General features: G+C 38.2%; 1 protein-coding gene across 3 annotated transcripts in view; it reads left to right on the top strand.

Moving 5' to 3' along the window:
* The window catches only part of MYO16 (myosin XVI), a 468,341-nt gene that overhangs the window by 416,431 nt on the left and 24,309 nt on the right, over positions 1-27,601 (top strand). For all 3 annotated transcript variants that reach the window (XM_089693597.1, XM_089693596.1, XM_089693595.1), the window contains exons 30-33: positions 2,993-3,233; positions 7,812-8,122; positions 10,445-11,593; positions 18,551-18,697. In XM_089693597.1, coding sequence (XP_089549723.1) covers positions 2,993-3,233; positions 7,812-8,122; positions 10,445-11,593; positions 18,551-18,697 — 1,848 coding nt within the window. The remainder of the gene's footprint in view (positions 1-2,992; positions 3,234-7,811; positions 8,123-10,444; positions 11,594-18,550; positions 18,698-27,601) is intronic.

Genomic DNA, 27,601 nt, shown 5'->3' with positions numbered 1-27,601 from the left:
GAGTAAATAGTTAATGTTCTATATATCAGTTACTGCCATATAGGGCTGTTCAATGTATAATTACATATATGGGATTGCAATATCATCTTCAGTACCCCAGGATTACTGTTATGAGATAAGGATTATTTAATTATAGTTACATTTTTTTAGATCCTTTGAAGGACTGACTAAAATTATGTCATGACACTTTTACAGGTAGTTCATCTTCATGGGTATTTTTTGCGGTTTTACTGTGTTTTATCCTATTTGGCTCTCTCTTAAAATATTTTGTCCTTTGATGCTACATGACACTTTGCTGCAATCTAGGAGACTCTTTTTATTAAAGATCTATCTTCTATACAACATAAATGTAGGTAAATACTGGTGCTTGTTATTTATTATTTGATTAAAATATATATGTTTGATATTTCATCATAAGTTATTCATCCTTATTGTCCTGAGGAAGTGAAGTCATTTTATGAAATGCGTAGAGAGAATATAGTCCCACTACAGTATACTGTATATTGCATTTAACCTATATGATTAAGTACAATATCTGAAGGGACTCTGGGTTAAAGGTGGTATTATATGTTTTTATATGTGGATATAAAAACTTCTATAAAAAAAATCATATTTTCCATTCAGATTGTTGATTTGGATATTTGATTGCAAGATAGTTCCAGTATTATAAGTGTTGTAAAACAGATAATATTTGTAATGGCTTTACAATTATACAGGAAATGTGCTTTATATAATACCTTCTTTTCCCATTGTCATCATATTTATACGTTGCCTCATTTATTGTATTCCATGTGCACCTGTTCTATGCTGCACATCATTACCTGGTCCATAGCTTGTGTACCAATAAATCTGCTAAAAATTGCCGTCTTAGGAATATACCAGAGATTTCTGTCAGTGATCATTTCTTTTTTCCTGAACACATTAATTTAGACTTATTGAAGTGGCAAAGTCATTCTTTACAGCAGAACCTGTTTCTGACCCATCTGTTTCTGTCTCTGGTGCTTGGTAAAAATGGTGCTGCTCTTTAAAGGATAAGCTTACCTTTAGTAACAGGTTACATATTGCACCCATATTTAGGGTGCAGCATGTAATATGTTACTAACTGAGCATCCCCCCCCCCTGCCCCCAAACCCTCTGTTGTGACTGAAGGCCAAGGGTCTTCTCCCCGCAGCCCTTGTCGGCTGTGTCATTCATTCACAGAGTTCTGAGAATAGGAGAATTACAACTATTGTCAGCCATTGTGGCTGTCGGCTTGTAATTCTCAATGAGCTGCCAGTGCGCTGATGAATGCTCAAGGTAGTTAATTGATCTTTCCTGTCATTCAGTAACTGCCTGCCCATTTGATTTAAAAAAAGATAAATGTCAGTTATCTTTTTTTAAATTAGGAATTTGTAAAGCATTGCACCCACAATCAGCAGATCGTGGGTTCAATCTTAGGCTCCTGCAGACTGTCAGTGTAGCTGTCTGCCAATAATTCCAATTGGGCAGGCAGTTACTGAATGACAGGAAAGATCAATGAACTACCTTGAGCAAAATGATATGCATTTTTATCATCCTTTAATTCTCTCCTACGTTTCTTCCCAATATGGGCCTTTGAATTTTTCTTAAAGGGCATTGTAACAGGCACACTTTTGGCCTGTATGTCCAGTCTTCCACAAGAACCACTGACTGTCTTGGACATGTCGCCAGGGCTTTAGAAGATGTCAGTCTCTGCTGTTGTGTCCATTGTGGTACACACAATTTCCAAAGAGCCAGTTTCATCTGGATAGAAACAGTTATTGCAGAGCCTACCCCCTTTGCATACTAAATCCGGGACCTAGGACAGTTTACTATACATTGTTGTGTTGATCTCCAAATGTGAATGCAGTATTGCTTTTGGGTGAGCAGAACTGACTTGCTGTATTAGGTTATATTGCACGTTGTATTAGCAACATATAGAGGAACAGAACAAGTTATGTAAGGGAAGTTTAGACTAATGGCTTGTGCTGTGCAATGTGCTCAGTTCTGCAAACACATGTAACACACAGCATCTGGTTTCAAATCTTCTACCATTCAAATTTAGGCAAAGCTGTATGTATTAGTTTAGATAGGCATGATACCTGCTACATGTCAATCATGAGTGGGCATTACTGTAGTGATGTTCTGGCATCCACCTGACTCCTCCCGCAGGCCAATATACATCAGAATGAGAAGACTAAGGAAGGTCTTGTGACTTTGTCTCTCCAATTTAAAGTAGAAAACCTTTAGATAAATGTTAAAATTAGGTAAGAAAGCTGTAACATACAGGGGATAGTATGAAAATATAGATTCCTGTAGACAGGGAGTTGTGTTTAAACCCCTATTGCCTCTTTTTGAAAAACTGTGCGAATCTCTACAGATCGAACACACTATGTAGACAAATTTAATCAATTGGTGATTCCTTTGATTCAGTCATTTTTAGATTCTGTATATTTAAAGATCTCTGTAAGTTTAACTGTGATGTTTAATTGAGCAATTGTCAATGCTCTGGGCATTCTCTGCCTTATGTATTCCTCTTAATCCTGTTGAGGTTCAAATCACTGGTTGTAGGTTGACTGCATACATTGAAAAATACATCTATCATTATATCTATACCATTAATATTTGAGTATTTTTATTTGTTATGGTATTGAGATTTTTACTGTAGACTCTCTTTCCCTCAGCAAGGCTGTGCGACCTGCTGACTGACACTAGGGTTGATTTACTAAAACTGGATAGTGCAAAATCTAGTGAAACTCTGCATAGAAACCAATCAGCTTCTAGTTTTTTTCTTTTTTTGACAAAGCTTAATGGATGAAGCTGAAGTTAGAAGCTGGTTCACTTCCATGAACAGTTGCGCCAAATTTTGCAACCTCCAGTTTAAGTAAATAAACCCCACTGTATAGCAGAAGCAGGCCAGCTCTAGACATAATAAAAGTAAACAACAGCACTAGTAAGTATCTAGTTCTAATGTTTTTTTTCTTTTTTATATCAGTTATAAGGATGTTTCTAGCTCGACAACAGCTGCGGCATAGAATGAACATAAAACAAAATGAAGTTACTTGCATAGAAGACTTCCTTCTGTCTGTAGAGCACACGGGGCAACAAACATACAATTCGTTGCTTATCCAAAATGCAGCTGACATTGCTCGAGAAAAAGACAAACTTTGCTCTGATTCAGAGGCTGCTAGCAACAAAACAGTACCAGCTTTGGATAAAGCAGACATTCCAAACAGGTAAATGGTTACAGGATATGAAAGAGCACAATACCTGTAGATAAAAGAAGAAGATTTATTTGCTATTTATAGATCAGAAAATGAGTTCATCTTAAATGTGACTGCTTGACCCCCAAGCACATTGTAAGGATGTGTCCATATTTGAGTTTGGCAATCATGACTAGTCATTTCTACTATACAAGACATGCATAAAAAATATTCTATTGTTTACCTTTCACTTTAGTTTAAATACTACAACAATGCCCCTACTGAAATTGTATTCTAGGGTTCCATTATCTGTATATCACAGTTTACAAAATCTCTTGGGAATTTTGGAAAAAGCATAATTAAATAAGAGTTGGCCTAATAAAAGATGCAGTAATTGTTTTCTTTTGGAGATAAGCCATCAATTGTCAGGGTCCACCAACAGTCGTGGATCTAAAAAATTGATGAGCTTAATGTTAGGTATGAACATGAATTCTGTGCAAACCTTAGCTGCTTGGGAGTTTGTATTACTACCTCTATTTTACACAACACCACTGAGGAAGTCACGTGACCTGTGACGCAATGTGTCGGAGGGTGGAACCAGGTGATGTCACTTCCAGTCACGGCTGAGACCAGAAGGAGGGTATTCCCTTGTTTGTGGAATGCATTCTTAGCCTGTAATACTACTGCCTATGTGAGTAGCATTTTTTATCTTAATAAACAATCACTTTTAATACTACTCCATAAGCGATTCCGTTGTTTGTCATCTATTCTGAGCATATCTGGCCTATAAGGAGATTATACACAGCAGCAGTTGGAGAGACCTGAGAGAGAAGGAACAACAGGAGCCATTTTTGGGGGAGCCCCTAACTCATGCCTGTGAGACCTATATGAGAATGTGGGTCAGAAATGAAGGTGAGCAGCCACTTCTTAAGGGTGGTGGTGCAAAAGGTGGACGTTTGTGTTGATTTCGGTTGATTACTATTCTATTTCTGACCATAATGGACTTTTTGATTACAAGAGGAGTGTGATTGTATTAATTAATTTTTTTTTTTTATCTATTTATCTCTGCATATTTAGTGTCAAGGTGGAGGGTTAATTTCAAATTGAGCAAGATATTCTTATGTAGATTGACATTTACTGCATATGGTTTTTGGGAGAGAGACAGTGCTATTGAGCTATTCCTTTTGTTGTTGTTTTTTTTAATTTGCAGCTCTGGGATTATGGTCACAACTTATTTTAGGCATTTTGTTATGGTAATTTAGGTTTGTTGTTTGCACTGCACCATTATTTGATTTATTATTTTACATGACAGCTTCCCGCTATCAATGGTTGTTAAGGATGCCATTGGGTGCCGGCAATGCAGAGTCCTGACAACCTCTGACGTCACCTACTCCATCCACTTACATCACCAGGAATCCCTTGGTCAATAATGTCACAGGAGACCAGTGATGTCATTCACCATATATAATCATGTCCATGTATGGTCAATGACCTCACCAAGGAGTCCCTGTCACTTTGTTTATAACAGCCGTTATCTGCTGGCCTGTCCTTCGACAGACGTGAAGCAGCAGGAACAGAATTGTGTTGTCGGTCATTGGATTTTTTCTTTCAGATGGTCGCCTGGCATTGACGTGACTCTATATTGCTAGACAACACAATTGATTGTGAATTTAGATCATGGGACCTTTTTTTGATTACTAAAACTGCTGCTCAAAGCCAAACATAATTTTTTTTTTTTGCTTTGTACATGTGCCCATCCCCCCTCCCATGCCTTTTGTTTGGCAGTTCTTTATCTATTAGCCTAGGAAATGGCCAGTGCTGGCTTTTAAAATTCATTCATGTTTGCGTGTTATTTACAAACAAAACAAATCAGCGGGAGCTGGAATTTTGCTGGAAATGTAAAAACACTTTATTTCTTTGCAAATGTCATTGTTTCTGTAGAGGATTGAATTTACATTTTTTAAAATAATTTCTTACTTTCTTTCACTGTAGCTTGTTCCTCAGGGCAGTGCCAAGCCCCACCCCCTCTTTCTCATGTCATTTTTTGAAGATCCCTTACCTATTGGCCCAGAAAATGGCTATTAATGTTTTTTATCTTACATCTTCCATTGACTTCAATTGGATTCAGGTTTGGCACCTGAACTTTTGTCATGTTTAACCACTTGCCTACCAGGCACTTATACCCCCTTCCTTACCAGGCCAATTTTCAGCTTTCAGTGCTGCCACACTTTGATTGACAATTGCGCGGTCATGCAACATTGTACCTGTATGAAATTTTGATAATTTTTTTCTCACAAATAGAGCTTTCTTTTGGTGGTATTTAATCGCCACTGGGCGCTTTACTTTTTGCGCTATAAATTAAAAAAGTGCAAAAAATTTGAAAAAAAAAAAAGTTTATTTGTTTCTTTTATAAAATTTTTCAAACAGGTATTTTTTCTCCTTCACTGATGTGCGTTGATGAGGCAGCACTGATGGGCACTGATAGGCGGCACTGATGGGCACTGATAGGCAGCACTAAAGGGCACTGATAGGCAGTACTAATGAGGTGGCACGGATAGGCGGCACTGATAGACAGCACTAATTAGGGGTCACGGATAGGCGGCACTAATATGCAGCACTGATAGGCGGCACTGATAGGTGACACTGATGATGGGTACTGATAGACGGCACTGACTGGCATCACTGCTGGGCACTGACTGGCGGCACTGACTGGCACAACCCCTGGGCACTGACTGGTGGCACTGACTGGCAGCACTGCTGGGCTGCACTGGTGGGTGGCACTGGTGGGCAGCACTGGTGGGTGGGCACAGGTGGGTGGCACTGGTGGGCACAGGTGGGTGGGCACAGGTGGGTGGCACTGCTGGGCACATGTAGGTGGCACTTCTGGGCACAGGTAGGTGGCACTGCAGAGTGGCACAGGTGGGTGCACTGCTGGGCACAGGTGGGTGCACTGCTGGGCACGGGTGGGCGGAGCTAGTGGGCGCACTGCTGGGCGGAACTTGCGGGTGGCACTGCTGGGCACCGATCATCAGGGCACTGATCATCAGTGCCCTGATGATCGGTGCCGATCCCCGCTCTGACAACTGCCGGTTCTCGGCAGTACTTTCCTCACGATCTGACAGCGTGAGGAAAGTGCAGCCGAGAACCGGCACTTGCATTTCCTTCTGATCAGCATGTCATTGGACACCGCTAATCAGGTGGTAAAAGGCCGCTGTGATTGGCCTTTTACCACATCACGTGATCAGCTGTGATCGCCGGGTGCGCGCCCCCTGGGGCGCGCAGGAGAGCGCGTTCTGGGAGGACGTCATATGACGTCCACTCAGAACTGGCCGGCCGCAGTGAAGCCGCCATTCGGCTATCTGCGGTCGGCAGCTGGTTAATTAACCAGTCCCTAACCAAACCCAAGTACATTTAGCTGATCACTAGTCTTAAGCAGAGTTTTTCTGTTAAAGATTAGAATACAAGTTAGAATGGGTAGATGGTAAATGGACAGGTAGAAGCGGAATTAAAAACATTTAAAATAAAGCCTCAAACAGTGTCATTACATTCCAGTCACCCTAGGACATACATTAAAAAAATACTAGACTAGACTAGGCTAAATAATATGAAATGCATATTGTCTTGGCTATTGCCGTAGTATAATTCTATATTTGTCTGTGTTCTCTACTCATCCAAGATAAAAAAAATGAAAAAATATTAGCTCTAAATAACGATGCCTAAATAGAGGCATGGTTCCTATTTCATAGGGGCACCCACAATTGAACATTAATGGCAAGTAATCAATTTCTTTCACTCCCTTCTAAGGGCAGTTCATTTTTTTGGCCTACAGCTGTTTGTCATTGACAAAAAAGGGCAATGGAGTTTCTCAGTTAGCCACAGCAAGATGAAGTCTGATCATTCTCAATCATTTTAGCTAAGTACATGTCACTGTCAGGTAAGTCAGATTGAAAAAAATGGTATTAATAATGGTTTCTATAGTGGCAATCCTGAAAAAAGTGCTGAAGGGGAGACAAATGAGGCACAGATTGCTGAGCTGGGATGGATGCGGCATTGACATTTATAGTTACATTTTGTAAAGTTTAACTTTAGGCAGATATAAAAGACAAAAATTAATGCAGCAACATGATCATTAGTTTATCATAAAATGTATTTATTTAACATGTGAGCAGTTTAAGGTTCCTAATTTGACTTGGTGTCAGCCTCTTACAGTACTTTTTTAGCAAAGCTCAAGGGGAGGAAGAATGAGCACAAGGATTTAATCAGATTTGTTGCAGTGATGCAGAGCATGATTATAAGAGGAAAGAGCAGAGTGACAAAAGTGTGCTTATTATTGTGCTGCTTCTCCTTTCATTGTCCAGTCACAGGATAGTGAAGTCCTGTTAGGTGAAAGTAAAACTGCAGGGAAGAGAGAATAGGTCCATTCCCATGCCATACAGGACTATGCTGTGTGGCAGAGCTGTGTAGCTATCAGGGCTTCATGGTTAGACATAATAATAATCATTTTGACAGTTACAACAACTTTAATATGAGTATTTAATCTGTGTATTTAGATATTTTTCTAAAGTTCTAAAGTTTTGTAAGCAATACCACTGGAAATTTTCTCTATTTTAGAAATGAAGGCATGGGTAAAAGGATGTTGAAAAGCACCTTTGGAGGATACCGTTCTACACCTAACTTGTTTCATTCAGATTCCATTACGATTCCGCTAAGTGTGGGAAGCTTGGCACAGTCTGCACCTGGAACATCTGGCAGATCCATGTCTCTGCACACAGTATTAAGTTTAGATGACAGTGGTAACCTACAGTCACCTAGAAAACAGCCTCCTCCAAAACCAAAGAGAAACCCTACTACAAGATTAAGTGCTTCTTATGAAGCTGTTAGTGCGTGTCTTATTGCTGCAGCCAAGGATCTTGATAATGAAGGTAAGAAATATTTCTCTGGGCTTTTAAATGTATACAGCACAAGCAGTCATGTTCTAAACTAACACATAATCATGTAACATCATTAGTTACAAATAAAGCTATTGAAACACAAGGGGTTGATTTATTATAAACGGAGAATGCAAAATCTTGTGCAGCTGTGCATGGTAGCCAATCAGCTTCTAACTTCAGATTGTTCAATTTAGCGTTGACAAAAAAAACTATAAGTTGATTGGTTTATATGCAGAGCTGCACCAGGTTTTTCACTCTCCAGTTTTAGTAAATCAACCCCAGTGTATGTTGTTTACACAATGAACATTTGTTTTAGAACACAAAATGTGCATTTGAAAGTAATATTATTATTTGATTTAAAGCTGCTGATTAATTATACATATAAATAAAGGGTTGGGGTAAGGTTTAGTGGGAAGAGAGGTTTGGATATAGTATATGATAGTTAAACCCATTTTCAGTTTAATTGTATTAACTAGTTCCAGACTTTGGTCATGCTACACATGTAAAAAAAAAAAAAGTCATCATTGTACACAAGACATGTGTAGCACATCCAGTCTTTCTACCCTGCTCCCCTCTCTCAGCACACAGCAATTTAGCTCTGATTAGCCACTTTCTCGCTGCCCTATAGTAGAACAACTGCTAAAGGGCAGCAGGGTTGCGCAAAATCACGTATATATATATACATGATTTGCATTTCCGTGTAGGGAGCGCTCACACGTGCACATGTCTAGGTATGTCAATCACGGAGTCCTAGCCTGAGATTCCCCACCGCCACACTCCGGTGTTCGCCATGGAAAATTGATAGGGGAGAGACGTATGTGTAAACAACACAGGTCTCTCTCCTGTTAGCAAGAACATGCTGCTTTGTATTTCTCTGCACAGTAGAGAAAAACAGAGCAGCATGTCTCCCTAGTAAAACACACACAGCACATAATGTTAAACAGCACAGCACATAGTTAACACTTTGATCGCCCCAGATGTTAACCCCTTCCTGCCCAGTGTCATTAGTACAGTGTCAATGCTTTTTATTAGCACTGATCACAGTATTAGTGTCATTGGGATGCCAGTGGCAGTTAGTCAGCTCCCACCCAGTGTCAGAATGCCTGCCACAGTCCCGCAGTCCCGCTCTAAGTCGCTGATCGCTGCCATTACAAGTATTAAAAAAAACACCATTTGTAGATAGCTATAACTTTCACATTAACCAATTAATTTACATGTATTGGGATTTTTTTTTTAGCAAAGACATGTAACAGAATACATTTTGGTCTAAATTTATGACAAAATTTGCTTTATTACATTTTTTTGCTGGATATTGTTTATAGCAAAAAGTAAAAAAAAAATTTTTTTTTCAAAACTGTTGGTCTTTTTTGTTTATAGCGCAAAAAATAAAAACTGCAGAAGTGATACCTCTGAAAAAAAGCTCTGTTTGTGGGAAAAAAAGGACACAAATTTCATTTATGTACAGCGTTGCATAACTGCGCAATTGTCAGTTAAATAACGCAGCGCCGTATCACAAAAAGTGGCCTGGTCAGGAAGGAGGGTAAGTCCTCTGGAGGGCAAGTGGCTAATGAAAGCTGGCATTCCTGTGTATACAGAGAGTCTGAAAGGGTTTATAAATAACACTTTCTCAGACCCTACTGAAAGATACAATGTAACACACTGTTACTTTTTTATCATTCTGTTCATTAATCAGAAGATCGAAGAGATAAACTTCAATTAGAAGATGAAGTGAGAGGAGATCTCCCTAAAGTGATAATTCCCTCTTGGACAGTTGTCACAGGAACAAATGCCTAAATTGGAAGGTTTTCCTTTTTTCCCCTCTTTCCATTTTGTCCTGCTAAGAGTGGTCATGACAAATAAAAAGTGAATTTCCCTAGTTGGGACACAGACAGCAGTAACAGGGATTCTTCGGCTGCACTACTTTATTCAAACATTTAGAAAAACGTTTTGGCTTTAAACAAACATACTTTAATATATGTTTTAAGGTTCACTTATCATTGGTCCTCTCTTCCATTCTCTCTTCTCCTCCTCCCTGTCTTCCTTTCCTCTCTCCGTCTCTTCTCCCCTTTCTTTTCTGTTCCTTCCTTTCTTCTCTTCCTCTTCTCCCTTTATTGTTCTTCTTTGCTTCTCCTCTCTCTCTCTTCTTGCTCTTCCTCTTTTCTTCTTCTCCCTCTCTTCTCTACACTCTTTTCTCCTCCCTCTTTCTTTCTCTCTGTTCTCTTCTTTCTGTTCTACTTTTTGTTTTTGCTATCCTTCTCATTATATTCTCTTGCTCCCTTTTTCATTAACTATGATATTGTTTTCCTGTTTTAGCTCTCTACCGGCCAAGACCACATAGTGATGATTACAGCACCATGAAAAAAATTCCACCACCAAAACCAAAGAGAAGTCCCAATACAAAGCTTAGTGGCTCCTATGAGGAGATATCCGTCCATAGATTTGGTGAAGTAAAATCATTAAGTGTGCTAGTCAGAAAATGCAGTCGGGATATGGGAACCATACAAAGAGCAGCCTCTGCAGATGGACCACATCCAGGGATGCTGTCTGTATATATGTCACAAGAAGAAGATGATAATGAGCCAGTATATATAGAGATGGTTGGTAATGCTAAGAAGAGTTGTCCACCAGAAGTTGGCAGTCCAGAACAAGGAGAAGCTGTATATGAGGAGATGAAATATTTCAATCCTGATCAGATAAATAGCAACACTGTGCAGACCAGTGCCTCACACTTTTTTTTGTCAAATATGAACTTAGTTGATGGCTGTGCCATAAGTAAAAAAGACGATGACCAGTTCAGGGAAACGTACGACATACCAGCTCCTTTTCCAAACCTCCTTCCTCATCGACCTCCTCTGCTGGTATTTCCTCCTGCCCCAGTTACTTGTTCACCTGCATCTGATGAGTCCCCCTTGACTCCATTAGAAGTAATAAAACTTCCTGTACTTGAAACCAACATAAACTATTCTATACAGTCCGAATGTTCAAGTCCAATATCTCCTCAGTGTGCAAAATATCAAAAAGGGGACAGTGAAATACCTTCATCACCAGCACAGAGTTCATTTTGTGTTACAAACAAAATGTCCCCACCTTCTACACCTCCACTGCAACCAACCTCAGCTCCTTACAGTTCCACTACACACTTTACTTTTCCCACTGAGACTCCATATGCCTTGTTAGTTAATTCTGCAAAGAGGTCTCTTCATACAGATACCCTAAAAACTCTTTGTAGACCTAGTCCTTCTGTAATTGATACTTCTTCTAGCACAGTGACCAAATTGCCCTTTTCTTCACCAGTAAAAATTCCAAGGACTATTCAAACTAAATCTCCTACTGTATTTCCAGCCAGCGTAACCAACAGTAGCAATGTGACAAGTCCTCTGGATGAGTTAACTACCCTTTTTAATTCAGGGAGGAGTCTACTTAGAAAATCAGCAGCTGGCAGGAAAATTCGTGAAATGGAAGGTATGGAAGAAATACAGTTACTTTTTTTGTTACATTGTGATATTAATGCGCTTTATTTTACAATGCAAGGCTGATTCCCAAAAAATGATGCAGCAATTGCCCAATGCAGATAGCATTCTTTGAGTGCCATTCATTGTGTGCCGTAAAAGATTTTATTTTTATACTGTATATTCCATTAGGAATACATTCAGTCAGTTATAACTCTTTAATTTAAAAATGACATCTGTATCCCAGACCTAGTGTGCAGAGTAGTAGGGGAGCTGCAAGGTGTTCTGTTCTCACCACTGCCCAGGAAGGGTGGGGTTAATAAAATATTTACAAGTTGGATGGACATATATAGCTGGCTGCAGATCCTTTTCAATGCATCGTTGCAAATGCAAAATTAATAATGGTTGAATTTGTGCTGAGATAGCCATTCTACTCCATATAGACTTTCTCAGGCACAACCATGAATCATCAGATCGGGCTTTATGGGTTTTACACTATATACTGTATTTATTTAGACTGATTGGCTGGATAAGCCCAATGTGTTGGCAGCAAAAGAAAAAAACTGAAGATTTACTAAATAGTAAACACATCTGGCTTTAATAGATTTATGACCAATGGTACCAATGTTGATCATGTTTCTTCATTATTGAATATTGAAAACATATCATATTGTTATAGGTTTCTCAAGATTATTTTTTAAATAGCTAATTGTACTAACTACATGTCTTCTACACCATGCCATACCATATAAACACAAGTCAAACTTTTATTTTACGTTTTGGATAGATTAGGAAGGGTTAAGAACACATGTCAAGTTTTTGTTGATGACTGTGCTCCCACTGCCTAGTTTCACAGCTCCTGGGGAGGGAGGATTTTCATTCTCTTTGTAGCGAGCCCCCCTTACTTCTTGTTGCACTTTCCCCTCTCTATCCAAAGCTAAAAAAAAAGTATTGGCTATACATATATTTTTAAACATTATAGGTGTAGTTACATATGGGTGTGTATGCTGCTAAGATGTATGTCTGATACAGGCCCAACAGTATTATTGAGAAGGTAGAGATTTTTCCCCTTACATATATAGAAAGGGCTGTACAGATTGAGACAGCGGTAATAATGGAAGATATCAGCTACCCTGAAACTGAATAGTATGAATAGCAGGGGTGACTGAAGGTATAATGATGAGACTGCTTAGACAACCTTTATTAGCTTTTTTGCTTGGATTGACATGCCCAAAAAAAGAAGCATGGCCATTTTCATTAAACCCTGTTTTAATACTCATGGTGTGCAGGTGAGAATGATGAGCCAAATAGATAATGATAGCGTGCCATCTTTTTTTTGCTTATGGTATTGTTCCTCCCTCTCAAGAAGTGGCTTTCTATACATGTAAGGGGCTAAATCCCTACCTTCTCAATAATACTGTTGGGATTGTAACAAACATACACATTAGCAGTACGCACACTCATATTGACTTGCACCATTGAGGAGAAAGTGGCTAGTTGGGTTATCATTGTGCACACAGTACAAAACAGCAAGCACCATTCAGACATTTCACAGTGGCTTGTTCTCTGATGAAGTGTTCATGTAATACAAAACTGGCTTGTCCATGACATGCTGTAAGCTTTTTATTTTAAGCTGGGCATTACAGAAAGGTTGTAAATATTTTGAATATATATTTTAACAAAGAGTCATCAATATGTCATAAAGGAAGTAACCACAAATAATTGGTGCTTTTGAACAGGTATGCTCAGAGACTCGTTATAATCCACTGAGGTCGATATAGGTTGCGGGAATTAGTTGGCCATTTCAGAACTAGTACAACTGTTTTGCCTATTTGGCCTAAGCACCTGCATCTTGCTGCATAATGCACCTTCTGATACACCAAACTCGCATAGTGTAAAATCCTCAGTAAAACACTTTACTGTAGTTAAATACATCAGCAGAAGTACTGTATATACAGCAGTTGGCATTAACCAGACTACGATTCCCACAATACTTATTGTGTAAACATCCCTTGTGACAGCAATAGGCTGTGACAGGTACTCTTTATGGGGAGATCACTCTTTTGGGTTCCAGTGCAGCCAATCAGGTGCAGATTGGTCTGATCGGCTGTTTCACTGGCTGGGAACCAGCCAGTAAACAAAGAGCTGGGACCAGAAGTGACTAAATCATCGTTGCCTCTGGTTTCTGATGTCACACAGTGGAAGGAACAACTTTTGTAATACCTGCTGCAAACCGTCCCCATCATAATACCTTCTATTTTCTCCACTCATTAAAAGATGAATTTATAAAATTATTTTAGGGCAAAAACACGCAGTTTAGCACACTACATATTTTGCTTGCCAAAAGTCAAAAGGGGACTTGGATTCTCAGACCATGGGGTTGATTTACTAAAACTGGAGAGTGCAAAGTCTGGTGCAGGTGTGCATGGTAGCCAATCAGCTTCTAATTTCATATATAAAACAAAGAAATATCACCGAGCGCTACCTAAAATAACAATAGCTGCTAGAACACTGAAAAGGCAACCATAAACCTCCCAATGTAAATATCAATAAAAATAGGCGCAGCGCTTAAAACAAGGTATAATACATTAATATCAAGGTCCCTTGAAATCCTTTATTGGGCTCTCTCTGTGAGTGCCGTTATTCACAGAGCCTACAATAGAGGTGACTCGACGCGGTGATACCTGTCAAGGGACCCAGAGAGTCTAATATAGATGTGACCCGACGCTGTGATACCTGTTCAAGGACCCAGTGGTGTATAGGAACCTGGCCTGACCTGGGAGCAGATGACCTGATTATACCTGATGAGACAGGATTAATCTCAAATGCATGTTTTAAGCGCGCTTCTGGTGAGTGAGCATTTCACTTATTCAGACACATCATCTGTCACCCCTGGATTAGATATCCAAACACATTGGTTGTGATCTAATGAGATCTTCACGTTCTTATATTTTGGACAATCTACCACTAATACCATCACCATGTGGTGATGATCACTTTGCACTTTATATTTATATATCCATCTATTAATGTATTATACCTTGTTTTAAGCGCTGCACCTATTTTTATTGATAGCTTCAAATTTCAGCTTGTTCAATTAAGCTTTTACAAAAACCCCCCCAAAAAAACTGGAAGCTGATTGGTTTCTATGCAGAGCTTCACCAGATGTTTGCACTCACCAGTTTTAGTAAATTAAACCGCATGTGTGCTATACACCTTGTCAGAATATTTGACTGATGCAAACATTACAAAATGAGGGGCTACTGTATAGACCAAGAAGTCTTCAACATCCCTCTTGCAATGTACTTACCCCATCTGATAGGCACAACTCTAAAGGTAGTACAAAAAATGAAATTTTTGTCCCTCTCATTTATATGCCTGATTAATGACACCAGTCATAGGGAAGCCAGACTTCTTTCCCGACATGCAAAACTGGCAAGAACTAGACAGCAACAAATTTAGACTTTTTCACTTTGTTCCCCAAGGGTTCCTAAGACCCAGATCTAATATATAAAGAATGGTTCCACTCTGAAGAGCCATGCAAGTGTGACATTTAATTGATTCCTTGAAACCTTGACTACCTCATATGAAAGCATGTGCCTAAACCCTAAGCCCCCTATTCATTTGCTTGCTGATGACTGCTTTCCTTGGTGCTGAAACTGTAGAAACACAGCTCTATACCATATAATAAGCTTGTATTTATTTATTTTTACTGTAAAAAAATGTGACCACCCTCGCTGAGGACTAACCAGCCTGATGTGCCAGTAATTCAAGGTAGTATTCTCACAGCAAGGGAGCAGCAAGCATGCAGCCCCCTGCTATGTTGATACCAACCCACATACTTTTCCACATTGAGGTTGCTGTAAGGGGGCTTCACAAAAAAATGGGGGTTCTCCCCCAAAGCACTCTTTTCCAATGCTGCCCAATACACTAAATAACTGATGTCATAGGAGTATACCCACTTTCAAATGACACACCTTAATAATCACTGATGCTGGCAATTCTTTTTCAAAGACGCATACTGTAGTTAGTTAAATGGGGATCACTGTATATAGATCACTGTATGTATGGTTTCCAGTGATTTTATTATAAATACACATGTATCCTTGAAGTGTTACTAAACCCACAACAGTAAAATCAGTCTGTAGATGCAGTAAAGCATGCTTGTTATACTCACTGTGGGGTTAATCCTCCACATTGTGTAAAAAGTATGTTTGATCCTGTCTTCATTGATCCTCCCCTTCTTCTAGTGTCTCCTAAATATATCCTGATAGAACAAAAGCTCAGGGGCAAGCTGCACAAGCTCAGTTTGGTGTGCATTGTTTGAGAAGTTTTTTTTTCTTGAGAGAGTGCATGTGATCAACACAGGGCCACTCAGCACTCTCCAGACAAAGGTCAGGGGTCCTGCATCCTCCTACAGGAGAATGAAAACTCCTCCAACAAGCTGTAACCAGTGCTCTGCTGGACACTGATAGAAGTCACAAGACTACTCTAAGTGCTGATGAGAAAAGGTATTTAGCAGTTTATATTTACTAAAATAATTGCATTTCCATGTTGTGCATACTGTGAGAGACCAGATATAGTGAATGCAGGGTCCTGGGTTTAGTAACACTTTAAGGTCCAACTTCTGGAGAGTCAGAATCAAAGTATAACATACACCATGAAGATAAAAAAACACTTCAACCATCATTATGAAGAGCTGTTTATGAACTACAAATCAGGGATAAAAGAAAATTTCTAAGTCGTCAAATAAACCTTGGAATTCAGTCAAATCACTAGTTAAGGGATGGAAAGAATTTGGCACAACTCTAAATCTACAAAGAAGAGACCATCCACCAAACGTAAGGGATCATGAAAATAAAGGAGGCCAGTGAGGGAGGCAAAAATAGGAGACCTTTGAAATTCCTGAGAGACTTACAGGCCTACATGGCTGTAATTGGTTGAAATATGCACACAATTGTTGCCTGCATTGCTGTAATTGGTTGAAATATGCTCCCAATTGTTGCCTACATGGCTGTATTTGGTTGAAATATGCACACAACTGTTGCCTGACTTCCTCAACAGTTGCAGCTTTATGGGGTTGTGCCAGAAACAAATCCATTGTCTACTAAAACACACATGATATCAGTTTGCCATAAGACTCCATCCAACTTCCACATCTGGAACTCAGTTTGCTGAAATACATTGCATTTTGCTTTGAACGTGACAATTTCTAATTAGCTTGATGGCAGCTTCTTAGGAAGACACAGCTTAGCAAACAAATATCCAACATTCACCCCCTTAGAAGAAATTCTTTGCAGAGTTAAGTTCATACTTGTCTTGATAATTTGATAATGACTTCTTGGGTATATCTTCCAAGAAACCCTGGAAATATTATACAGAACATTGTCATGAAATCTCTCATGTGTATACTGTGCATATAGCATTCAGCAATGTCCTTCACTGAACCTATATTCCAAATTAAAATTCCATAAAATGTTCTGTTTTGAGATGTTTTGTCAGTGTTTATGTATTTTTTAAACATAACAATAATGAAAATTTAAAAACAAATCACTGCTACAAGATATAAAGCACAACAGCCTAGAGATGCCTGTATACATCTGCAGCAGCCACCAAAACTCTCCCAATTTGGCTAAATCCTGGACCTTTCTGACAGTGAAAGCTTCTGCATTTCCTGAAAGTGACCAATATTAATGCCCCTTCCTATTGCCTGTGATGCTGCCTTTCATAATTATGAACCAACAGGAATGATGGGAGGGTTTGGGAGACTGCTGCTGGCATGTGCACTTTATCCCTGGATACCTGCAGCAGTTTTATTTTCCATGACAAATTCTCATTAGGTCTTAGCTTGTACCCCTTTATGTTGTAGTTTATGTTTTCTACCTCTATCTTCATATTTTAAATAACTATTATTGTATTATAATTGTTGTAAATAACTATTTATCCCTATTTTTGGGCAATTTGTTTCTCATACCTTTCTCCCACAGATTAATTCATTTTTCTAAATACATCCCATGTACATGTAAAACTCTAGGGTAAAAACATTGATACACTCTCCCCTACAAAACTATATACTACAGAAGACAACAAAAAATACTGGACAGTAAAGTAATTAGTTTATTTTAGTCAGGCAAATTTGAAATCTTGCATATCAGTAGTTTTATCACCTGCAGCAAGCAGATGGCAAATGTTGAGCTAACATTTCTTGACATTTTATTTTCTATTTTTTTAAGCACATTAATCTTTTAAGAAGAACCTGTCACAAATTAGGGTTGATTGATAATTATTGTTTATTGACTTCTGGACTCCTTGCTAGTTCTTGGACTGTAAAATCATTTAGTTTCATTGCAAGTGACATTTCTGCCCAAGACCTAATATTTGGTCTTGAAATCCGAGGTTGTTTACTTCCTTTCACATTACTATTTTACTTTATTTACTTCATATACATTTTTTTGTAAAATACCCGCCATGCATGAAAGTAATACAATGTGAAAGAAATAGGAAACTGTATAATTCATGATGTTAACTTAGATAAGTCAAAGACATTATATAGAAGCCAATTTCACATACGGTCATGTGCAGAAAAAGACATGGTTACTACTAATTGCAATCTGAGTAGGTTAATAATGGATCAAAAAAAGCTTAATAAAACCAATTGAGTGACTATATTACATATTTGGATAATCAGCAATAATGTGTTTATCATGCTATAGACTGAATTGTATTTTTCATTACTTAGTAGTTTTATGGGAGGGGAATGCGAGCTTTCAATGTTTCTGTTCTGAATGATATCTATAGTGGTTTTTGCCATTTCAGTTGCAAAAAACTATGGAAAAAAGCAGATAGAAGCCAAATACTGTATCTGTCATCTGGTGTTCATAATCTGTAAAATTGTGATAGATATTCCATGTATTGAAAGACAGGCTGCCAGTACAGTGCACCCATTCAGCAACCTATTCTCATTTCCAAGGTGTTGAGCTGAATCTGAATACAAGCACTGGGGAAGATACCGCAATGCCAGATACTCAAGATACGAATGCAAATAATCAAGATAACCAGCCATTAAGCACTTTATCTACCTGTGAACCATGTGAGAATGGAAACTCTGTTTCTAGTGGTAAGTTCCAATTAGAAGAAAAGGGAAAACCTGTATGTATGCACCACAACCAAAAAATATTTTCTTTTCATAGTTTCAAACTTCTTTTGATTTTGTGTTTTACCACAAAAAAAATGTATATTTTGCTTTTCTCTGGCCTAGTACACCTTGTGCAGCTAGTAGTAAGCAACAGCAAGTTTTCACTTCACATCACTATGGAAGATTGTTTGTTTTATATGCACAAAATGCTGTCATGCAACTATGAACATAAAAACGTTACCACGCTTCACAGAGAACTAATTTCAGCGGAACAGAGGTTGACTCCATTTCCATCAATGTTGTACTTCATGTGACCGTAAAAAAAATATTTGAATGTTGTGGCTTAATTGGAAATAATTTCAATTGTAAAAGTTTTTATAGAGACACTGTCATCACATAACACTTTTATGCTACTCACATACAAAATATTTGAAATTTGTACTCACTGATGCTGCCTTTGCTATAGCAATTCCTTATGCCTTTTGTCCATAATAGCCCTGTGGATGTCTTCACCCTCTGAAGATTTTATTAGGAGTGTCAGAGTCTCTGTTTTAGGCCCTGTACTGGCTCTGATGTCACTAAGGTGGTTGGCTGCTGGCTATAAAACTTCCAGAACCTGAGGCTGTATGCAGGAGAATGCACATGGTCAGTGACAGCATTATGTACAGATGATCAGCCCATGCAGAAAAAAATCATCCTGTTCTCTACTATCACTCACAAAGCACTAGAGGATTTACAAGTTGCAGCTGGACACCATGGTGAAACAGGAGGGAGAACGCAGCAAGGGCTGTCTAGAATTGTTGGATGATGAAAACTACATCACCATCACTGACAAAAGGGATAATGAATTGCTATGCATGGGCAACACCAGTAATTGCTTTTTATGTGAGAAGCCTGTGCAGTGTTTCCTCATGTCTCTTTAAAAAAATGACAGGCACATGTTGAATCAGTGTGGCCTCATTCACATGTACAAGGGGCATGTTCTGATGTAGAGCTACTTGCTGACAGTGACATTTTCTTTTATATATTGCCATTTTTACAATAATGCGATCATTTTTTTCAAGTAAATTTATTTAATCTCTCTCTCTCCTTGAATTTGAGCTGTGTATGGCCTGCATGTCAACCCATACCTTCAGATTACAAATCATCCACACCCACCTTCATGCCACAACCACTTACCTGATCTAGGAACACCTTCCAATAAATCAATAAATTGATAATCCACTCCAACTATGAATGACAGCTTTATATGTTAAGTATGTAAGGGGAGGTACATTCTGAGTAAATATAAACTGCTGGCCATAATGGATCTAACATGGTGTCATTTTAATTTAACTATGTTAATACATAATTACGTGTTTTAGTTCTGTGCTCTAACATTTTGATGTTCATGCAGTTTGGTATTTTGACATATTATAGCATCCTAAAAATGCCTGGAAGATTTAGCCCCCTTCCTGACCAGGCCATTTTTTCGTAATATGGCACTGCATTACTTTAACTGACAATTGTGCGGTCATGCATTGCTGTACATGAATGAAATTTATGTTATTTTCCATACAAATAGATCTTTCTTTTGGTATTATTTGATCACCTCTGCGATTTTTACTTTTTTACTTTTTGCGTTATAAACAAAAAGAATGACAATTTTGAAAAAAAAATAATTTTTATTTTCTACTATAAAATATATCCAATAAAAAAATGTACAAAATCAAACTTCTTCGTAAATTTAGGCCAAAATATATTCTGCTACATATTTTTGATTAAAATAACTGCAGTAAGTGTATATTGATTAGTTTGCGCAAAAGTTATAGCGTCTACAAACTATGGGAGATATACTGGAATTTTTTTTAATTTATTTTTTATACTAGTAATGGTGGTGATCAGAGACTTATAGCAGGACTGTAATATTGTGCTGGACATTTTTATGCTAATTGACACTTTATGGGAATCAGTGACACTAATACAGTGATCAGTGCTAAAAATATGCATTGATCCCTGTACTAATGACACTGGTTGGGAAAGGGTTAACATCTAGGGCAATCAAAGGGTTAAATGTGTGCCTAGCTATGTGCACGGTGTACACTAGGTGGTGCTTGTACTAGGGGAAGTGAAGGATCATGTTCCCAGCTTTCCAGAGACACAAGATCCTTCACTTCCCCACCTGTCAGAACAGAGCTCTGCCTTGTTTACATGTTCTTTCTCGTGCCCAATGATCAGTGGGTGCTGGCGAACATCTGTTCACTGGCTCTCACAGATTGGCCTCTTCTGTGAGTGTTCACAGCAGCAGCGAGCAGCCGGCGGAACGTGCACGCCTCCTATGGCGGAAGTGCAAAATCACGTATATATTTATTTTATTTATTTCAGGTACTTATATAGCGCCGTCAATTTACACAGCACTTTACATATATATATTGTACATTCACATCAGTCTCTAACCCTCAAGGGGCGTACAAGCTAAGGTCCCTAACTTACATTCATACATACACATACTAGGGACAATTTAGGCAGGATCCAATTAACCTTCCAGCATGTCTTTGAAGTGTGGGAGCAAACCGGAGTACACGGAGGAAACCCACGCAACACAAGGAGAACATGCAAACTCCAGGTAGGTGGTACCATGGTTGGGACTCGAATCAACAACCCTAGTACTGCCAGGTGGAAGTGCTCATCATTTAGCCACTGTGCTGCATATATACGTGATTTTGCACAGGAGGTCCGCTCTGTAGCAGTAAACCTGCTAAAGGATGGTCTTCTAGTGGTTAAAGATAATCGTAATCTATGAAACAGTTAAATGGATCTTTCTTTTATTTAATCAAACTTGCAGATCAAGGGAGTACAGGAGAAAGGGATGTATGTTGACCAGAAATAATGACATGGATGGTCACATTGCTCCTGGACTTAGCATTCTATCTATTCGGTATTCAAATAAGTAACATTTGGCTGTAGTGGTGCATTCAACATTAATGGGCTGAGGACATTAGGCGTAATCTAAAAGACAATCTTTGCATAAATGTTCAACTTTCAATAAGCTTTTGCAACAGTGAAGTGCCTATTGAAGAGACTGCACTTTTATATATAAAAAAAACCACCTACCAAAAAACATTCACTGGTCATTCAGTGGATAAATACAATTCTGCAGTCAAGCTATACCTTGGATAAAGTTTTTTCTTATTGCACTATAAACATTATAAGTTATATTTAAGTCTACTATGGCAGTGATGCCCCTGAACTTCAAAGGGCACTTGTAGGTTACCTTTAATGCCTATAAAATCATACTATCACATTAAATATGTCACAGATGATTTTACATGTACCTTAATAAAGATTCTTTATGTGCATAGTTGTGATAGTGATAGCATGGTGTTTACACAAGTGTGTGCAAGGGAAATTTTTCAGAATGTAATCAACAGTTTTAATTTATCTTTCCAAACTGTACTGGCGCTGACTTCAAGTCACTTATCTGTGTTGACGTACTTCAATGAACTTTTGAGCACATGGAAACTTTGCTTTTTTGATAAGGCATCTTATCATATTGCCGTTCATAGAAATGAACAGATGAATCACTGATGCTATGGCCTTAGATCAAGGCTTTTCATTGATATGTGAGTATTGTAGTAAACGTAAATGATGTTTTGAAGTCTTTGAAAACTTGTAGGCAGTGCACAGCATGCTTAGTTTTCTATTTTATTTGTTTGGACAATGACACTTAGAAGAAAATTGAACTAAAGGAACTATAGAAGCAGCCATGGCAAACTTCCTTCAGGAAAATGGCTTTTTTGACCTCAGCAATTTGAGTCTCTGACCACCAACAAGCATTCAACTAGTACATTAAAGGGAAAGTCAAAACTCCTTATCTGCATATTTGTTCTGGGTCAGTGATTCAGAAAATATTGAAACCTGTGAAGCAGCATAACAGGCAACCAGTGTTTAAAAGGGGAATTCAGTAATAGCAACCCATTTATTTTCTCATTACAGGCTTCCTTTAAGCTACTATAGACTTGGAATGGCAGTCAGCTGTTCTTCTATGAACTGCATAATTTAAAACCCTTATTCACAATTGTTTGGTGTTTGGTGTGTTGTAGTGCTTTACGCACAGTATTTTGCATGTAGATACACTTTGCCCTAAGGCAGTACAATCATTCCCATTTCAGCTCTATACTGAGGAGCTTACTGACACAGATTCATTCTCAAATAAGTCCTAGAAACCTATATAATAGTTTCTATCAGAATCTATAGTATGCTATAGTAAAATATCTTCTATATTTTAAAATTCACAAATCATTGAAAATTTAACTGTTTTTCCAAAATTGTAAACATTCATAAAATGAAATCTAGGCAGGTTGTTATAAAAATATTTGATATTCCACGAAATTTTCTTATTATGATAAATTTAACAGAGTTTACCTGGTAGATTAAACATTAACTGCAGTCCTTGTTTACATACTACAAAAGATTGTATAATTATATCTTAGGGAAAACATCAGAAAAGATGTAAGTATATATAAATATTGAAAGAAAAGGGAAAACATAATGAAACAAATGCATGCATTCATTTCTTTAAAAAAAAACCCTGGCTTTGATTCCCATGATTTCCATTCCCCGAACTATTTAGGGGTCATCTAATTGGACTGCAACCAATTGGATGAAAACACAGGGAGACCACCATTCTGCAGAGTTTTTTTTTAATCAATTCTTTATTTAAATAATTACGCAAATATTACAAAAAAAATACAATCCACCAAACCAGATATCAGTAGGTTAATACATGTATGTTAGTTGCAAAGCATGGTATTTTAATTTAGGTTTCACATTTTAAAGTGTTAAAGTTTACTTTATCATGACTACTTTTGTTCTGCTGACACATTCAGGTGAATGGACGTGGACCAAAAAAAAAGGCAGGAAATTTCCTCCCAGGCACAGCCCCTTCTCTTCCAGCTCAGCTAAGCATCAGGTTTTAGCTAGTGGCTGTAGGGGATGAATGTGCATTCTGATGCCTCTTTAAAAAGCTAATTTCATGGGCTTAGTTCTCGATTTTAGGGCATTATGTACCCACCCCTCTCCAGGGTACTATGCACCAGGTGAACTCACAAGCAGGGTACTTTACAGGTCCAGGGCAGTGATCCCTGGGGTGAATTATGGGCCTTCTGTCCCTGCAACTGGACTGGGAATTATGCGGAGCATGTGCCAGTCTCCCTGACATTGTTCTTTGTGTTTTTGGGAAACATGGGATCATTTCTGTGAGAAGTGCAACTCTAAAGTAGCAGTGTTCAAAAAGGACAGACCAGCAAGGCACAGGTGATGAACTCATTGCACGCATATGTGGTTCCGTTGCATGGGTGCCATTTTGCCATCTTGCTGGGCACAAATACTGTGTGATCACAGGCTCCTGAACCACTTCAGAACAGGACAGCTTCAGTGGTTCAGCTGCTGTCAGCTTCTGCACCTGCACAGCGCAGAAACCTACAGTTCAATTGGTCCCAGGGCACAGCAAGTATTGGGACACTTGTCTACTAAGGGTGACTTGCCCCTTCGGTGTTCTGGCTTGGTCTGACGCTCCTCTCAGCTGGATGGCTTGGGATGTTTTTCCTCATATATGCCTTTCCTCTACTGTAGCTTCTTCCTAGTCTGTTATGCATATGAAAGGTGGAGGCCATTCTGGTCATTCTAATCACACCTGCTTGGCCAAGAGGAATGTGATATGCGAACATCATACATTTCTTAGTAGACTAGCCGTGGGCTCCTCTAGTTTGGCCAAATGTGCTGTTACAAAATCCAATCTTCCTTTGTGGTTGCTGGCTTTTACTGAATGGCTATTGAAGCCAAAGTCCTGAGGGATAGGGGAATTTCTGATTCGGAATTTCTACCCTTCTCAAACTAAGAAAGTCAACCTTCAGAAAAGTGTACCACCATACATAGAAAGTGTAAGGCTCATAGGTTTCATCCATAACAGATTGTCATTGGGCACATTTTACATAGTGATATATTTTACTTCCAACAATTACACGGAACACAGTAAGACATATTTTTCTTGGTAATACAGAGATAACAATGTCAGAAAAGAGTGCCTCTACAGTACAGTGACACTTCCGCTGTCCTCAATCCTGCTACCAGATTTTGTCCTATGGCTAGTACCTTGAGAGTGAGAATAACTTAAGTAGACTCTCTGGCTCCAGATGTGTCTATTTTAGAAGTAGCTGTACCTTATGTAGCACCACCACCATGGTTTCCTCTAATTCTGAGCCCCATCACTCTGAACTGATTCCCATGTTGTGTCTACCATGACATCATCATCATCATCATCACTACCAAAATCTGGCGCAGAATAAGAGGTGTCATAACTAGCATTAGTAGCACTACCAGTATTACTAGAAGTGGTAACTATTGTGTCTTTCCACCTTCTGCCACACCTGTGGGTGCCAAAACAATTACCATCAATAACTGCTTAAGTTTCAATTCTGTTCTCACTGTCATTGCATTCCCCTTTTAAGACTAGAGTCTCAGCCTGTTGCAAAGTTACTTTGAACTTACATAAAAGTGGTGACTATATTAAGCTGTTTTTAACTACAACACAATTTTTATATTACTTGAGTTGCAAGTTGAGGATCTGTTAAATCATACACCACAAAAATAAGTGTTCTTATAGATACTTACAGAGTAGAGATCTTTTAAACTGGAATAAAAAAAATTGTATTGCATTGGCGGTGTTTCTTTCCCAAAAAGAGCAACAGCAACTATTTATTGAATATGTTAAAAGAAAAAATAGCTCTCTAGTTGTAGAAACTATAGGTATAGTGTTTTTGTACACTAAACTAGTAAAACAATTGTGGGTTTTCTAGTAGTAGTAGCTTCTGTGTGGAAATTGCATTTAACTGAGATACTGCTGTAATAGTGTTTCTGTGGAATATGTGGTGAATTAAAATCATTACTCTATGCAGGGAGAAATTTTATTAAACAAAATATGCAGAAAACTAGTACAGAAAGCAACAAGAAAGCTTTTTTTTCTAAACATTTTTTCTATACTACTAGCAACAGATGTACAGTTTGTGATGGGAAACTGTATTCAATTGTGAAATATTGTTTTGGGAATATAATTTTTTAATGTGAGTTTATATTTATGTACACATACATATACAGTATATGGGTCCCTGTCACATAGGTGATCCTGTGTCCATTTTTTTCAGGTGAACTTGATCAGTAGGTTTCTTTGAGAATTTGGGCAGGCAGATGTAAATGGATGTGTGTCTGTTTAAATTCAATCACCTCTGAGTCCCTCTAAATTCAGAACAAAAATGGAAAAAGTCTGTGTCCATGACAGTAGATATGACTAGACATGACTGGAGATAATCCGATGTACACAAACGCAAGATTCTTTACCTCCATCTGCCCATAGATCTAATATATCTAGGCTTTGAATGCTATAGGTTTAAAATGCAACAAAATACAGCATTGTCTTTGTGACATCCATTCCATTCTGCTCCGATTCAGTAGGAGTTCTGTTTATGGATCCCCACTGATGGGACACAGCCCATGTCTAAGGGTCCATACACACACCACTATTCAACTAGATCTGGATATACACAGTCAGTGTGTGTTGCAGATTGAAATTGATTGGGAGAGCTGACAGTTTTTTCAGATAGAGATAGTGGCTGCTGTACTAGTGCATTCACAGCACTGAGTGACTACTATGTTGTATTATAGTATGCTACTCTGAATTGGAGTTTGGTGGGCTACGCATTATTGTGTGCCCTCCTCTGTGTTCCAAGTGCATAGACCCAATAGTCCTTTCTAGGACTACTTTTTATGTGCATCAGCAACAACTTATTTGCTGCTTAGCTGCTGCCTCGTTGTTTTTAATGTATTTACTAGATTGATTTTTTTTTTATCTTATGTTTTCATATTTCTTTTTTACATTCAGGTGTATAATATTTTTGGCTATCAACTTCTCCCTATGACGTTGTGGCCTAAAGCTCCTTACATAATGTGAATTAGGGATGAGCCAAGTGTACCTGAGTTTATTTCACAGGACATTAGATGACCAGCTTGCAAGTTCTGAATGTTAATCTGAACCTTACTGAAATCTTTAAAATAAATTCTGATAATTTTCAACTCTAATAGGCAAGGGGCTCAGACCAAATCCAACTTCGGTCTGAATCCAAAGCTCATCCAAAGTGTGCATCAACTGTACAATATTTCAGAATTTTTATCTGTGAAATAACACTCTAATGTTGAGTATTAATTAAAATTCTGGTTGGTCTCTACCTCTTAAACTGTGGCACAGTAAAGCTGTGAGCCTATACAATATTTTTGTTTTTTTCCTGTTAATGGAAAAGCACAATATGCAGAGATTTAAAATCAGCACTTACAGCACATTTGACAAGCTTATTCTGAACTGTTTGTTAAACAATGTTTCTTAAATTGAATATTTATAGCTAAATATATGTTAAAAACACGTATAACTCCATTTTATAAAAACAAAAACATATATGCTGATGTATATTCAGTGATCACCCCCAAGAAATTGCATATCCTTAGAATTACATATTTACTTTTAGCAAACATTTGCAGATCACTTCAGCTTCTTTGGGACCACAACAACAGTATTTTATTGAAGATAAGAGTGTGAGCAGTAAATATTACAGCCTCTTCATATAAAATATGCATCCAAAAGATACAAGTAAAAGCATGTGTTGAATCAAACTATATAACATTGATGTGAATCTATGTGGAATACATACTCACAGGAGACATATTAAAATCAAGTTATAGCCAGCTGTCCCATGCCAGTGGTCAGTGCAACCAAACCCCTTTTCCCCGACTCTGCAGTAAGGAAAATTTTGTGGAAAGATTGAAAGGGCCAAGTTAAATTTCCTAAAAGTGTGGTATACA

This window comes from Staurois parvus, unplaced genomic scaffold, assembly GCF_062004578.1.
Source record: "Staurois parvus isolate SC_StPar_1 unplaced genomic scaffold, SC_StPar_1.0 ptg000634l, whole genome shotgun sequence".
Classification (NCBI taxonomy): domain Eukaryota; kingdom Metazoa; phylum Chordata; class Amphibia; order Anura; family Ranidae; genus Staurois; species Staurois parvus.
The sequence above is the reverse complement of the archived record's forward strand: the minus strand, read 5'-3'. Positions and strand labels throughout refer to the sequence as shown.